Consider the following 16,622-nt stretch of genomic DNA (forward strand, 5'->3'; position numbering starts at 1 on the left):
CAGGGCACTGTGGGCATTACAAGGCACAGGAGGACGTGGCAGGACACAGCAGAGCGTAGCAGGATGAACATGGCATCGCAGGACGTGTAGCGGGACCATGGCGACAGCTGCTACCATGATTTTGAAGCCTCCCTGATCCGAGGGAACATGCTGGGGAAAAAAGAACATAAGGTCTCCGGGGAGTGACATTGCACATCAGTATGTTTAAATTATTCTAAATCAAGGCCTAGAGTGACAGGGGTCCATCTTCTAACAAACAAAGATACCTTCAACTGTAAAATAGCAGTCATATTTTCATTTGTATGGACCTGTTTAATTTTTTGTCTCCACTGAGCTACTTTAGGGGGGCCAGGCCTCATCCAATTAATAGTAATCATTTTTCTTGCGGTCATTAACAAAATATGTAACTTTGGTCCTTAGAAAGCAAGTCTTCAGGTATTTTCTCCAGTAGGAAAAACAAAGGGTCCAATGGGGGTAGAGGCATATTTTTATCAATTAATTACTAAAAAAGGATCAATTTGGTTGTAATTCAATGTTGTTTGACATTATTGTTTGGCTTGTCCATTCCTATGTTATAGCTGAAAGTAAGCAGAATTACTTCCATGTGTCCTTTTACAATATTGCTGCCTTTTTAAGGTTCCAATACCAGAAGTGCCCAGCTGAACCATAATATTTCCATAACAGTACTTTTTTTTTTTTTTTTTACCAGTATTGAGGTATAGAGGCCAAAACTATATGCTGACATTTTCAGCTCCTCTCCAGCACGACTGCTGTTGTTTACAGGCTGTGTGTTTGTTGTGTTGTTTCTGAAGGTGGTGGTACCTCAAGGAAAGGAACCTCCCTGTTTTCTGCAGCTTTTCCAGGGAGGCCTGACCATTCACAAGGGCAAGCGAGAGGAGCCCTCCACGAATGCAGGTATTGTACAGTCAGGGCATATTTCTTGTCTTGCTGTACATATTTCATTGTTTTGCAATGTGATTTGACAAAAGTATACTGTATATCTGTTGTAGCCGAGTGGCGTCTGTTCTGTGTGCGAGGAGAGCTCCCAGAGGAAGGCTCTCTGTTAGAAGTGGATTGCTGCTGTGCAGGCCTGAGGTCCAGGGGCTCTGTTGTCCTGCTCAACAGTCAGCAGGGAGTACTTTATCTCTGGACTGGCTGTAAAGCTCCTAGCAGCTCCAGATTGGTCAGCAAGAGGGCAGTGGAGCATCTCACTCAAATGTGAGTCACATACACTGGGTGGGCTTTTTTAAAGGATCCAGTGATATATTTTTTAAATCGAAGGGTCAAAACATTTTCCAGCTTGTGAATTTTATGTGTTTATTAGATGTCCACTAGAGTTGGGTCTCAGTAAAAGCAGCCCTGTGACAGTGCAGGTAGTGGAGGAAGGTTCGGAGCCTGCGGACTTCTGGACAGCGCTGGGACAAATGGACAGGAAGGCCTACGACTGCATGCTGCAAGGTAGAACACAGCAATTACTTTGGTTCTCTCCACCCAGAAGAGCCCTGAAAACCTTAAAATCACAGTAAAAAATATCTTCTGTCAGATCCAGGGAAGTATAACTTTACACCTCGCCTCTTCCACCTGAGCGCATCCTCTGGGAGTTTCCAGGCCAAAGAGATGCTGAGTCCAACGCGGTTGCCGGGGCTCGTGATGGCAATGCCCTTTGTCCAGGAGAGTCTCTACTCTGTACCACAGCCGGGTGAGAGCACACACCAACACACACAAAAATTGTTTTTCTTTTTTTTTCCTGTAATCCTTCAAGTATGCCATTGTAAAACCTTTTCTTTGCTGTATCCTTTTTTTCTTGCCACCAACATCCCACAGAAACAAAATCAATCTGATCTTCTGTACTTCCACTTTCTTGTCTAATACATCCCATAACTTTGTTGTCTGTCTGCCAGCCTTGTTCCTGCTTGACAACCGTCTGGAGGTCTACCTGTGGCAGAGGGGTCAGCCCGAGCAGACGGAGAGCTCGGCTTCAGCTTGGTGCTGCTGGCATGACGAGAGGAGGTGTGCCATGCAGACGGCATTGCAGTACTGCAAAGGTAGAAGGAAGCTGCTCGACAGGAAAGGAAAGGGTTGCTGGTTTGTTGATGTATTTACAATAATGTATGATATTTCTCTGTTTCACAGAGATGAACCCAAGGCGGCCACCGCAGGCCTACCTCATCTTCGAGGGGTTAGAACCTCTCACCTTCACTAACGTGTTCCCCCGCTGGGATAGGAGCCTGGGACCCCACACACAGGTACCAACACCATGAAGTTATATCTATACATCTGCTGTTTTGCAGTCTAGATATAAATACAGTATGTTGCGGTCATAGCCAAATCTCTGTCTCTTGTGTGTTAGGGTGATGCGGGGCGGGTGAAGCTGACCTTGGTGCAGGACGCCCTGGCCCAGCTCATGAAGACCCAGTACCCTCTGGAGGAGCTGCTGCGGAGCCCATTACCTGAAGGAGTGGACCCCCATTGTCTGGAAGTCTACCTGTCTGATCAAGACTTCCAGGTAAAGTGATGCAGCAGTGATGTCTTTCAACCAGCAGGCCGCAGTGTTCACCATATTTTTTTACAAATGAAAGTAGATGCTCTTATTTTTCTAATCTGATGATAAACCCTGAGTGGAAGTTTAGACTAAACTTTAACTTTTTATATTTTATTATATGAATTGATTTTTGTATTGTTTCACCCTAAATACATCAATACAATTATGTTTCAGACTATTTTGGAAATGAAGAGAGATGAATATGATTCCCTCCCAGACTGGAAGCAAATTGATCTGAAGAAAAGCAAAGGGCTGTTTTGCTAGACAGGGAAAAAACAAATGGAGGCTGACTGACGCTCCTGCAGCAGGGACTTCCTCCTTCACAGAGACGGGAAGATGGCAGGGGGGTATTAGCACCCCGTTGCTGCACAAAGGACTGCTTCCAACGTGATAAAAAGAGGAACGAGATTCACTTTTATTTATGTCAAATTAGTATGAATGTGTGGACTTTTTAATCAGACATTGATTTCTCTGTAGCTACTGTTCAGAGCAACAAAAAAACAACACATTTTCCTATGAAACTACATCTGTAAAAAATCAATGGAAGATAAAAAAGGAGTGTGGGAGTGAAGGAAGGACACTAGTAACAAGCTGTGGAATAAGGATGAGAAAACAAAGGAGTGCATTAAAAAGACCAATGCTAATAAACAATGTAAACAATAAAATAAAATAAAAGGATAACCACTTTCTAAAGGTTTCCTCTTTGATCGATACTTTTGCATCCAAACATCTCTGCATTTTCAGAGCTACAGTTTTTGCTTAACTTCTGTTAACAGAATTGACAAAAATGGCGGCTTTTCTTCCTGATTGTCACCAAAATCTTAAAACAAGTGTATTTAACTCCATAATCTGTGTATTTTAAGGTTGTGTGTCATATGATGTACTAATGTGCTCATTTATCTGCCAGCCTCGTGTGTACAAAGGTTTGTGCCATGTGTATTGTAGCTTAAGCCCATGTGTTCATTGTGGCTGAGGGTAATGCCTTATAAGGACTCCTTGGGGATTGAATATTAGCTATGCATGGGAGAGCAGGTCCACATGCTCCAATAACATCCCTCTGGCCCCAAAACAACATGATAATTCTGCTTCAACACAATGATACACAAAGATACTGTATTGTATACAATAGTGTGTGTTAAAGCTCAATATTTCTTATAACGGCTAATGGTGATGTACTTAAAATGTCTTGCTCAACTTGGTATTTGTATAATATCCTTATTCCTGGAGGAATGTAGATAGAAACAGCAGCTAAAGTTGAATTTGACAGAATATTTTACCTTTTTTTTTTTTTTTACATTTTTGTTGTCAGAATTAAAGTGTTTCTTGACTGACTGACTAGCACTGATTTTCAGAAAGCACACAGGCAAAAAACAAGACCCATGCCAGCAGCTCTGTGAGGCTGTACTTGAACAAAATGCTAACATCAGCATGCCAACATACTCACAATGACTCTAACACACTGATGTTTAATGTTTACCAATTACCACTAAACACAAAGTACAGACTGATGACAATGTCTTTACTTATGCAAGCATTTGATTAATTACCAGCGCTAAATGAAAATTGATTTCCAGAGTAATTATGCTTCATCCTGTGGGAAACATGAGTAGCTGTGCCAAATTTCACGGCATTCCAAATGTAGACCCGATGGTGGCACTAGATGAAAGGTCAAAGCCATTAGGATTCATCCTCTGGGAACCACAAATGTCTGTCCAAATATTTTTGCAAATCCATCGAGTAGGTGCTAAAATGTTTAGGTGTGGACCAATGTAATGGTTCTCCATCAACACCAGCCTCAATTAATTATAGTACCATGCAGCTATGGGACATTGGGGCATTACCTCAACTGGAAAAAAAACTCTTACTCTGTTGCTGATGTGGCTAAAACTACAGCTGTTGTGTTTACAACTTGCAGACTGGTGATCTAATGGCGTAAAAAAAGAGTATCTGAGGGATGTTTTAGAACATCCGCAAGTCACGCTGACCCCACAAATTGTAAGGTTGGTGTTCCATTGGTACACTCAAATGGAGCCCCTTTGGGTTCACTGGCTAACTGGATGTTATTTTCCTCAGAATGGATTAGCTGACTAAGCCTCCATGTGACTGTGGAGTGCTAGCGAGATTGGATTTAGGCCCACCGCTGGGTGATGGCGCACCCAAGGAAGAAATTTCCAAAGGCCTCTTTTCTCACAGGCAGCTTAAACAGACCAACCAGGGTTAAATAAGAAATAAAAAAAAACGTATTTGAATGTGTTCAATCTACTTTGCAGCTATTACTACGTAGCTATAGTGAATGCAAAGTATTCATTAACACTTCTGGTGCAAATATTATAAAGAAACTACTTTCAAGGCTTTTTAATGTGAAAATGAGAGACATACTCAAGTCCCTGCATCCATTGGCTCAGCCTTTAGAAGTGTCCTTGTTCATTTGGACTGGTAGATGAGTTTAGGCACTGTCTGGTAAAAAACATGCCATGGTAAGTATTAATTGAGTACAGAAGCCCAATGATAAAATAGATATGTTTGTATCTGTGTTTAGATGTCTAGATGGCCTGTTCTCTCTGTACGTCAGCTCCATGTAGGCCTCGATCCGGTTCAGAGGCCAGCGCCGCCTCACGTAAAACCACCATATGATCTTCAGCTGCGTTGAGCGACTGGTCGATCCAGTCCATACTGCCGGACATGTGACAGGCGTTGCGGGTGACCAGAACCAGGTGGCTGACTGAAAGGAGGAGAGCGGTGGCCCTGATGAGGAAGAAAAGGTCAAATGGGTTTGATTTAACTGTTTGGCTGCTGCTGGATAAGAAGCACTTATTCACAAAAGGCTTTTTCAAAATGAAAAAACAAAACAAATCTGTCTGTTGGTCTGAGCAGACATGATTGCATAAACTTTAAATTTAATTTTGAGTTATAACACTTTCCCGGTAGCATCTATTTGCTGTGACACATCACATTTGTATTACTGTTCCTATCCCTGCATATTTCAAAGCTTTATTAAATTATGGATAAATCGCTCCTCTCCAGCTCTTACAGATCAATCTTACTTGTCTGTCTTTGCATTAAGCTATCAAAGTCATAGACCTTTAAATGATTTGACAAAAAATGTGATTACCTGGCGTCCAGGAGGATTGGATCCAGAGGAGGGTACATGGATCTGACCACGTCATCCACCCTGCGAGGAGACAGCACGGTGAGGATGTGAGGAGGCAGGTTCGCCTGAGTCAGTAAAGTGTTAATAGTGAGTTGTGGTGAATCTGTACCTTGGACTGATGCGTTTGGCCACAGTGATGATGTCACTCAGACTTGCAGGTGCTTTGACCTTTGCCCCTGAACCCATTGTCATGGCAACCAGCTTTTCAGTCAAAGTGTGGCAGATCTGTATGTAGAAGTTATATGTGTCAAAATCAGTGAATAAAAATACAGACTAAATGTGGACTAAAGGAGCAATTAAGAAATTCAGTTGCCTTTAGGATTGAGATGCAGTGAGAGACCAATCCACTGTAGAAGAAGAAAATCAAAGAATTAGTAGGAAGAAATACCCATATATTTTACTTGAGTAAAAGTATCAATACCACAGCATAAATTATGTTTTACTGTATTATGATTATTTATACATTCATGTGTGCATCAAACTAATGTTGCAGCTGGTAAAGGTAGAGCTAAGTTTAATTTTTGTATTCTCTGTGCAGTGGTGAATTCTCCTATGGGATCAATAAAGTCTTATCTTAACCTATAATAATACATCATATTTTATTGCTGAAAATATTTTGTATTATTAATCTGAATTCGCAAAGTAACTAAAGTTACCAAATGTATGGGTAGTTAAAAGTACAATATTTCCCTCTAAGATGTAGTGGAGTAGAAGTATGAAGAAGCAGAAAATGGGAATACTAGTAGTACTTGAATACATTAGCATTAAAAGACAAAACAAAATGGCCCGCTAAAACGTACGAGGCATCCTCGATCCAGTCCTCGTTCTCCAAGATGGCCTCAATGTGAGGGTTGGTGATGACCACATCATCCAGTTCCAGCTCAGATGGCTCACTCTGGGTCTCCATGGCTCCAATCAGATCCACTGTGGGTCTGTAAAACAGAACAGGGAAGCAAGGCTGGATGACCAACCATTTAAATTGGCCGTGGTGACTTGACTAATTGCAAGTTGCCGTTTTTTTGTAAAGCTATAAACAGTAAAGCAGGTTTTAGTGGTGACAGGTTGACTTGGTATTGTCCCGTAGTATAAGAGGTCCTGTGTCATTAAGCACTGTGTAGTCTGCTGTACTTAAAGTGAGGCAACAGGGTATGTATACTGTACATTGGGTGGGAGGTGGGGGGTGTCAACCAAGGTCCCATGGCTTTTTCAGGCAGATTGTGGAAAATAATATTTAGGATGAAATGCAACCTTTTATCAGGAACCTTTTAAAACAATATAACAAAAACACTAGAAAACTGATTTTTTAAATTAAATATATAATAACTATTTAAAGTGTTAAGGACATTAATATGATGAAAAGGCAGTGGAAAAACAGATATCAGTTGTTGAGGTAAATTAAGGGGCTTACAGATTTAGATACAGATACAAATTAAGAGACTTCACTGACTTGGAGTCGAAGTGGTGCAGCAGGTGGTGAGGGTGGCAGTAGCGGTGTCTGCACACCACCACCAGGGCGACAAAGGAGGCCAGGAAAATGGTGGCCAACACCCCAATGGCCACGATCACCACTGTCTCCATGGCGACTTCGGCTCCCAGAGCGGCAGCAGGCAGCAACTCGTTGGAGAGGAAAAGAGTCCAATCAGGGTGGGCTGATTGTCCGAGCTTGATTATGGATGGCCGCTTATCTGTTGAGGAGAGGATGATGGTGCTTTCAGTCTGATTGGGTGAGAGTGACATTATCATCGTTCTTGAGAATATGCAAGAAATTTCTCTAATTTCCACTTTTGTCTAAACACAATGCACCTCTGAACCAAGGAAGAATACAATCAGCAGAGTTTTGTTTTTTTATAATTGTGGCACACCTGCAACGCAAACACACGCAACTGATCTTTATCCGAGTATATAAAGAGTCCACTTGCTCTTTGTTTGTACTTCATACAGCATAATGACAACAGAGTTGGCTCTACAAATACTTTTTTTTGTGAAAGCAGGGCAACCCTAACCAACAACAAACATTACATTATTTTATTGAACTTTAGGCGACCACAAAGTCAACAAGATTTCCCGTTTCCACATTTTGATCAGCAGCTCCAGCAATTCACACACATAAACCCAAAGAAAAAAACTCAATAGCTTTGACCTCTTACCATCTGATGTTTCCAGTCCCAGTTGAATTAGGCTAGTTTTGGATTATTTGCAGTTTAATTAGAGTGACATATTTCTAGTATGCCTTTAGTTTAAAGCATACCTGCTCTCTACCAAGTCTAGTTACTCATTAACCCGTTCTGCCGCTCCAGATCACCTACAGTGTATGTGTGTAAACTATCTAGAAGAAAGCCTGTCATTGGCTAACCAGACAGCTCTCTAGGTCCAGTAGAGTATAGTTTGTAATAATTAGGCCTGAGACACAGTTTCAATGTTTTTACATGACCACAGGGTAGCTGAACTTTTCAACATTACAACATTGTAAAACCTGTTTTTTTGCTTGGATGATTATGTGAGATTCTGCCATGGAATGTTATAATTCTTTAATCAGATTTGTGTTACACTCCCCGTTTTATACAGAACCTTCTCCTCTCTCTCTCCTGCCCCTGTGACTCCCTTTTCTTTTCACAGGCCAGTTTATCTGAAAAGCTTGAAATCCCTATGCTAAAAAAACCCCAGATACAACGACACATGCAGTGATTTCAGGTATTTTAGCATACAGAAAATTAACATTTCTCCTAAAGCCTAAACCTTACTGCAGTAAGGTGTCCAGTCATTGAAAGTAATGTTGTATTTACAGTAAAGTACAACTTTGAGGCACTTGTACTCTACTTGAGTATTTTCATTTTCTGCTACTTTAAACTTTTTTTATTTTTTTTATTTCAGAAGTAATGTTGTACTTTTTGCTCCGCTGCATTTACAGCTTTAGTAACTTTTTAGAGCAGGGTTTTATATACAAAACATATGAGCTTTTAAGATAATGCCCCACTACATTTGACAGATATTATGGTTACATTGCAGATGTAGATTTTACATTAGACAAACCCTTATGATAGTCTTATGACCCGATGCTGATAAGACTAAACAACATAAAGTAGTAGTAATATATTATGTAAGTAGACGTTGCTACTATACTTCTGTACTGTGCTTAGATACTATAGATTTAGTATGACTTTACTAAAGTATATGATCTGAATACCACTGCAAAAAACGTACTGCACGGACTAGTTTCTCAAACAGAATACACCACGAGGAAACAAAAGCAAAAACGTAACACTAAAATAACACCTTTTGTTGGTTTAATGGTGTGTCTACTTTGCGATAATACACATTTATAAGTTTGCGGAGTCCCTCACATAGATATTCTTATTTAAGGGGGCCTGGGTCTATGATCATGGAAAACATTAAAAGGTCGCCGTTCTGCGGTTATATGAAATAACCAAAACAGACAATAAACGTCAACAAATTTTAATTTAACATTCCACCATGTTCATTATGTTTCCTCAACTGATGGATCAATATGAACACACACACTATAGTTTCCCAATTTCGCTGTGTCTTACAAATACAGACAGTATCGATTAAGGTTGTCTTCTAACTAACAACACGTTTGACTTGAAGCAAACAAACAATCGATTAAGCTACTTACCTAAACATTTTGTCCTTTTATTTCGATTCCTTCTAGGAGACAAAATACTTTTCTCTCCGCCACCAGGCGCGCGGAGACGGCACGGACATCTCCAAATCTGGGACGTGAACGCGCACGACTGAGCTTGAAATGTCGGTGAGTGACTGATGATCAAACTATTCTTTCTTTTCAGTTTAAACAACCTTCCGGCGCGCGACCCTGCAGTTTATGTGCGCGTGGGTAGCCGTGCCTCTCGAGGCGCTGAGCTGTACGTAGAGCGCGCTCTCGCCGCCACTACTTGGAAAAGAAAAGACACCGTGTTGCGAATATCACACTCAAATGGATACAGTTAACGCTAGGTGGCGCACGCTAACCGTCATGTTGCCTGTTTTTCATCACATGTAAGAGAAGGTAAAGTCATATCTGTCACTTTTCATGAACTGCGGTGAAGCTACTGAAGTTACACGTGGAGTTGGTTCCAAAGTCTGATGCTAAATTAGCAAATTAGCAAACTAGTGCTAATGCTACATGTGCCATGTGTAAGTCATTGCGATATTTCTACTATCAGTGGTGGAAGAAGTAGGCCTAAATGTATGTTTTACTGAAGTAAAGTAGCAATCCTACGGTTTGAAAATACTCTGTTAAAATTGTACTTACTTAAAAATAAAAAAAATATGTTAAAAAAAAAGTAAAGAGTAAAGTACAGATACTTCAAAATTATACTTAAGTACAGTGCTTGAGTAAATGTGCTTGGTTACCTTCCACCACTGATTATTGTTATATTATAACTGTTGCTGAACCAACTATAGCCAACTATATTCCTCTAAGAAACCAAAACTAGGAAGTGAATGTGATTTGGATGGCAATATGTCCTATCATCCTGGTGTTAATATGATGTTCCTTCAACTTTGCAGAGCTTTGAGCCATTAGTCCACAGATGGATAAGGCACTGCTGAGGGCTGCATCCCATCACAAACATGCAGGGAAATGTACAGAATACAGCTTGAAAGAGGTATGACCCTTGTATGCACCACTTCAGCGTATTCAACATTAAACCCTGTCAGAGTATAAAGCTGCAACACCTTGCTTTGTTGTTATAGTTCCACCACAATTTGGTGCCTTTTTCTCATACACGTACACTATGTTCTACTTTGCTGGAGCAGAAACACAGCATGAATTCCACTGGCACAGATAATTATCCCCCCTTCAACTCCAAGCATTAAAGCAGGGTACCTCAGTGCAGAGCATGCGGAATCTGGTTATTGTTTGAGTAGTCCTGTCAATCACAGTGATGCCTCATTAGGTGTGTCTGTGCCGCATTCTGGTACAGGAGCACGTCTTTGAAGTTTTACTCAGCATTAGAATGGACCCCAGACTAAACAAATATACACAGTATATTTTCAGCTTGAACGTCAACTTGGATTGAGAACAATGGTTTAAATTCTCATAGTTTCACACATCATGACCACCATTATAAATAACTTCTGTATTTGCTGCGCACACAAACATTCATCCACCTTGCCTGAGGGCAGTTAGTTATCTTTCATTTCATGTTACTGCAGTGCTCTTAGATCTATATCTTAAAGGAAACTTTACTGAGTCTCCTCTAATTGGACTCTGCTCACCCATGTAGCTCTTGTGCATCAACGGCCAGGGAGTTTTGCACCAGTTCACACGCAAATGAGTGTTATCCAGTAGCTGTATTGAGCAGCAGCATAGCTAATCAGCTGGTATCAGTTGATTCCTCCTGAGAGCAAACCTGCCAAGTGGTAATTGAACTATTAACTGTTCTTGATGCTGCTGAGGAGGCCGTTGGGACTCCAGGAGCTGTACTGAGTAATGTTTTTACTGTACTTTATTTAGTACACTGGGTTTTCAGGAAAAAAAAACAGTTTATCCATGCTAGATTGGTGTGCTTTTCTTTCATCACCAAGGTCATGAAAGCTTTTAGGTTCAAAAACGGTTTTTCCATGGATAAGTCCTCTGACACACAGGGAGTGATGCATTTGACACTTCTGGCAGCAGCAATTGTTTGAATCAGCAAATTGAGAAGAATAAGAAGAATTTGATAATGAGCATGAACAGCTAAGACTGCTGGGAAATGCAGAGGAGAACACTGCAAAACATAGTTTTCATGGTTATTCTTCGAGTCGTCAGAATATAAATCACTGGTGCTTTGAACTGTCTGCCTTTTGACGGATCGATGCAGAGGGAGGAATTGGGTTCTTTTATAGTCCCCGTGGCCTATCATGACATCTGTGGCTGTGTGCTGCTCTGCAGGCAGCAGAGGAGTTAACACATTAAAGTATATGTGACTGAAAGGGGAGCGGGTCTTTAACAGAAGGCTGAGGTTGGCCTTTGAAAAGCTTTGGCTCTAGAGCAGCCCTGATGATTTATCTATTTCTTGCTGTCTCTTAATCTGAAACAGTGGGAAACATTCTTCACTGTCAGTGCTTGACAGCAGTCTTTGTGTTTGATGCCTGTTGTTGACAGAGGGGCAGCCCATACAAATGTATTTCTCTAAGCCTGTTGGCAGGTGTGTTTTAAGTGGAAAATCAATCACCTTTTGCAATTGCTTGCTGCGTTATTTCACATTATTTTGATGACAAGGATTATGATAAAATATGGTTCCTTTATAAACAGCTATATATTAAAGCAATGTTTTCAGCCTTCAGATTTAATCATCCTTTTCCATTTTTTCTTTACCTTGGTTGACTTCATTCTCTCCCACTTGTTTTTGTGCACAAGTTGAGGCTTAACTTCATCAGACCTAAGACTGAAAAATGAGAATTTGTTTATTTAAAAACAAAAATAGTTGCCATCTCCTCCCAACAATATATTGGAAATTATTACTGGCTAGCGTGCACAGAGAATTGTTAAAACCCATACACCCTCTATTGTATTCTCCATGCCCATCGTTTTGTGGGGGTGGTAATGCTTCCCAGATTTGAAAACAAAAAGCTGTTTTGTTGTCTCTGTTTTATCAGCACTCTGGAGCTGGAGGCATGACAACACCATCTGTATCAGAAATTCAGGAGAAGAACAGAAACAATGCACACATGTTGTAAGGAGGCTTTACTCCAATAGATACAGTCCAAGGCAAAGGTAAGGTAAAAGTACAAACCCCAATAAACACAAATAAGTATAAAAATAGATTTTTGATTCTCAGTTTGGTTTGTTTTATACAAAAACTCAGACGCCACTATCACAACCTGAAGTGGTCTGAGTGTTTCTTTGGGACTTGTTACATGAGATTGATCTGTGTGCATATTGTGCATACCAAGCATCCCTTGTTCGCTTTGTATTTTACATGTACAGTTTTACAACTTGTGGTTTGTCACACATCGATTTTCTAAAGCCGCATTAAGCGCAAACAAACACATGCTTAGAAACAGCATGGCTGCCACAGATGGTTGCACAATTATGAATCAATTTCTAAATAATCAAATGAGAAATGTATCAAGTGTAGTGTGAGTTGAGTGATGTGTGGTGGTTAGATCAGCCTGCGACCACTTTGACCTGGAACCAGATAGGCATCGGAAATGGATGGATAGATGAAGTGCACATTGCCTTTCAGAAAAGTAGTAGCTCTTTACAAGAGGATCCATTTTCTACATAAAATGTTCTGCTTGTCCATGCCTATTTGGGACATAAAAAAGATACATAACCCAGATCTCTTAATTTGGTATAATTCCCCTTAAAGGTCCAATATATGATAAATTTACTGAAGCATGCTAACATGCTAGCTACTTACATTCTCCACAAGTCGTTCTGCAATATGTTTTTTTAGGTTATGTAATATTGTTGTGGCTAATATTACCATTTCAAGCTTTAAAGTCATAATATGTTGGACAGTAAGATGATTCCCACTTTTTTACAAACTGACATGCAACCATAATATACATTGTATACAAGATGCATAAATTATTTTGTAGATCATGCAACAACAAATACTTTTAGTCATGTACATATAAACTTAGACAAAGTTATAATTATATGGAAGAAAGGCTATATGTTTCATTAATTCTTTTATACATAACGTGGTCTAGAAAGTAGTAGAAACGAAAATCTTTCCCCTGCCGAAATTCTTCTACTGCTTGTGTTTAGTGGCCATAGCCCACAAAAGATGACTGTGCCCTGGGTACAGACAATCGTGAGCTTGCAGTCTTTTAACTGGTTGTTGCAGTAATTTTAAGCCAATAAATTGTGTCTGTCAGTCAGGTGCAGAAGATCGCTAGGTCGCTGTCTTTTTAGCTGTTGTTATGTTTAGCTGATAAAAGGTGACTGTCAGCCGGGTACAAAGCTCCGCCAGAGCACAGGCTTCTATAGCTGTCAACACAGCTAGCAACTAGATACTCTGCTGCGCTGTAAAGTAATGTCCGGCAATGCAAGACTCACCTAACCTAACACTGACATTGTGGGACATTGGGTTCAGCATTCTCAACCTGGCAAGCCCTGTGAACTTCGAGTCTGGGCATAGATACAGTATATATAAATATATACTGACTAGATGTTGTCTTGGGCTTCTCAGCATGCGTCAACACCGCGGTCATTTTGGAACGGGGGTCTGTATCTTCGCCTGTACTTAGAACGCATAGATACATATTTATACTGATGCCAGACTTTTGTGTTGCTTATAGATACTCGGACAAAAGAAATGAAAAAAAAAACAGCAAGGGATAAGATTTCACAGTTTGGTGCTTCCCATAGCTTTTGTGTCTTTTCTCTTCACACACACACACACACACACACACACACACACACACACACACACACACACACACACACACACACACACACACACACACACACACACACACACTCAGCTTTTTACCTGGAGCTGTGTGCCGTACAGCAACAAATAATAGTAGGTTAATGTTAAGTTGATTTGCTGACTTGCACCTCTCAAGTTTATGTTGCTAACCTACCTAGGCTATGGAATTTTGTTCATTTAGGGTAACTGTTGGGTTTAATGTCATTTACGAAGTTACACAACCGATTGGCAAACTTTTACATCTTGAGAAAGTTCCTTATTGCTAACTATCTCATTAGCTCAAGCGTCATGTCTATCATTTATATTGTGGGATTTGTAGTTAGGCAAGTCATGAGAAAACTTCCATGCAATGAATGTTGTAATAGTTATGGTAGCTTCAACCATACCATCTTTTGGTGATAAACACCATCTGCTCACCCTCAGAAACAACGGACGCCAAGTGACACCAAGTCAAGGTGTCGTTAAGGTGATTTGCTAGGCTGAGCACTGTGTCCGACAGGCCTCTAACTCAGCAGCCCGTCAAAAGACTAAGAAAGAAACTGTGTAAGGTAGTGTTGTTGCAGAGAAACTATGCTTATGAACTTATGAACTAAACTTATAAACGTTACCTGGGTTAAACTGTAATCCTTTATTAAGATGTAATGAATATAAAATGCTTTGATATCCGTTAAAATGTCAGAAAAAAATGAGTTCTTGTTTTTGTCCATATATATCTATGATTTTTCTCTTATAGATCTAGTTTACCCTGGGTAGCTCTTACATCACATTGTATTGCAGGCTTCCAAAAATCGCATGAAGTATTTTAAATTTGGACTGCAGTAAACATTTTAAACACTAGCTGTCAGTATTACATATTGCCACTTTAAAATTGTCTTCTTATCACAAAATATAGGTAAAGTGATTCCAAATGTATTTTATTATAATCAACCCCTTGTTTTTATAATCCCCAAATTTGTTGAAGAGTTACTGGGGGACCCAGCTTCTGAAATGTCTTCACCAGCTGACATGTTGGGAGCTGTTGGTCATATTATATTTTGGTTTTATGATGTTAACTATGACTGCATACTGAATCACTGGCATATTTTATAAATAGATGGGTCTGAATAGATCAGATAATTAATATACTTTACTTAAATTATCTTACAATGACCCTGTTTTGTAAAACCTGTGCTCCTTATAAGATTCTCTAGTCTTTCAACTTTTGAATAAGCCAAGTTTCCATTAAGAGTGACTTAAGTCTCTTGACTTTATGAAAAAATAGTCCAAAAGCAAAACTAGAATTTATTTTAATGCAACCATCTTTACACAAGAGGTCTCCAATCCCTGTGGCTCTAAAGGCTTACATGACTTCCTATTTTATGAGCAGCTGAGCAAAATTTGCATCATCATAAATGGTGGGAGGACTTAATGGAGTACAGGACATATACATATGTCCTTGAGAATGAAATAATCCAGCAGGCTTCTAGCCAAACAGCTTCTGCTCCTTGTTTCCTTAGTGCTGCTGAAATCCTTTTCTTGGCAGGCAAACAGAGAAAAACAGAAAACATTTTTCTTTTGTTGCTTTTGCTGCAGATTAAAGGCCATTGTTTGGTAGTACAGCTTCTGAGTATACTTTATGCATTCTAGTATTTGTGGATTATGTGTATAGTTCATTTAGCAACACAGCAATCTAGTTGCACAATACAGAAAATTAAGTTAGTCATGTCTTAAACGATTACAGGTTCATACAAGATAATTTCCTTGTCGGAGTCCGTTTCTTTGATTAATACTTAATCATATAGACTTTGTGGGACTCACCATTGGGAATTTTTAGACTCTGAGACTACATTTAATCTCAGCCCCCTAAGAATTATAGTTTAAAAAAAAACTTTAAAAATCAATTTAAGTGCATCAAGTTTGGGTTTGCAAACTTGTCTGTTAGTGACCGAAGACAAACAATCACAGGTTCAAATGGCTTAAAACAGGTTTAATACCCTGTGTCGCTGTCGGCAATGCTACACACCTGTAAGGTCAAGGGAAGGGTTAACTGAAACATAGTGTTGGCCAATCAGAGGTGGTTGGGCCAGACTCCCGCTTCTGGGTGAGTCTCTATCTAATCTGTCAGAGGGAGAGCAGGAGAGCGGTTGTGAAGTTTAACACTGGTAGTCCCCAGAGAAGAAGTTGGTAATTTCATGGCGCAGATTAGAACCCAAATTAAAATGTAAGCCTCTAAAATTGCTGAATGTTAGAACACTGTGTCAAATTAGTTGTTATTACTGTGACTTATGAAGTGTCAAACTAGTTCTATCATAGTGTTTAAATAAAAAAATAAAAAAAATGTTCTAGCTCAGAGATTATCGGCTAATGAAATTACTGATTTAGCAGAGGGGGGTTAACACTTTTGCTAGGCATTGTATCCGTGTCACATTCTCATTAGGGCTTTGAGCCCCACTAAAGGTCTGATCCTAGAATCGCCCCTGGGACTCACTGAAGCTTCCCTTTAACTTTATCATGGCCGGACAGTCACAATGTGTCTGTGAGCCAGAGGCTAGACTGTCAGATT

The 16,622-nt window shown here is 40.0% G+C and overlaps 2 protein-coding genes across 7 annotated transcripts in view; one reads left to right on the forward strand and one right to left on the reverse strand.

The window, feature by feature from the left end:
• Nucleotides 1–3,322, forward strand: part of svilc (supervillin c) — a 24,784-nt gene extending 21,462 nt beyond the window's left edge. For all 6 annotated transcript variants that reach the window (XM_032537208.1, XM_032537210.1, XM_032537211.1 and 3 more), the window contains 8 exons: nt 813–915; nt 1,011–1,218; nt 1,325–1,458; nt 1,544–1,699; nt 1,902–2,045; nt 2,134–2,246; nt 2,351–2,506; nt 2,717–3,322. In XM_032537208.1, the coding sequence (XP_032393099.1) occupies nt 813–915; nt 1,011–1,218; nt 1,325–1,458; nt 1,544–1,699; nt 1,902–2,045; nt 2,134–2,246; nt 2,351–2,506; nt 2,717–2,806 (1,104 nt within the window). In that variant the 3' untranslated portion in view covers nt 2,807–3,322. The remainder of the gene's footprint in view (nt 1–812; nt 916–1,010; nt 1,219–1,324; nt 1,459–1,543; nt 1,700–1,901; nt 2,046–2,133; nt 2,247–2,350; nt 2,507–2,716) is intronic.
• tmem98 (transmembrane protein 98) lies at nt 2,938–9,592 on the reverse strand. Its single transcript, XM_032537218.1, has 7 exons — nt 9,328–9,592; nt 7,141–7,378; nt 6,494–6,625; nt 6,007–6,040; nt 5,803–5,918; nt 5,655–5,714; nt 2,938–5,287 (listed from the first exon to the last, which is right to left on the reverse strand). The coding sequence occupies exons 2-7, from the start codon at nt 7,269–7,271 to the stop codon at nt 5,086–5,088; spliced, it is 675 nt and encodes a 224-aa protein (XP_032393109.1). The 5' UTR covers nt 7,272–7,378; nt 9,328–9,592; the 3' UTR covers nt 2,938–5,085.
• Nucleotides 9,593–16,622: the final 7,030 nt, after the last annotated feature.

The sequence above is a fragment of the Etheostoma spectabile genome, chromosome 15 (assembly GCF_008692095.1).
Source record: "Etheostoma spectabile isolate EspeVRDwgs_2016 chromosome 15, UIUC_Espe_1.0, whole genome shotgun sequence".
Taxonomy (NCBI): domain Eukaryota; kingdom Metazoa; phylum Chordata; class Actinopteri; order Perciformes; family Percidae; genus Etheostoma; species Etheostoma spectabile.

Bases quoted from the DNA above. Each gene is read 5' to 3' on its own strand.
- tmem98 (XM_032537218.1), bottom strand. From the start codon at position 7,271: ATGGAGACAGTGGTGATCGTGGCCATTGGGGTGTTGGCCACCATTTTC. The intron at 5,919-6,006 runs GCAACTGAATTT...TTCTACATACAG, and splicing joins ACTGCATCTCAATCCTAAAG to ATCTGCCACACTTTGACTGA. The intron at 5,715-5,802 runs GTACAGATTCAC...GTCTCCTCGCAG, and splicing joins GCCAAACGCATCAGTCCAAG to GGTGGATGACGTGGTCAGAT.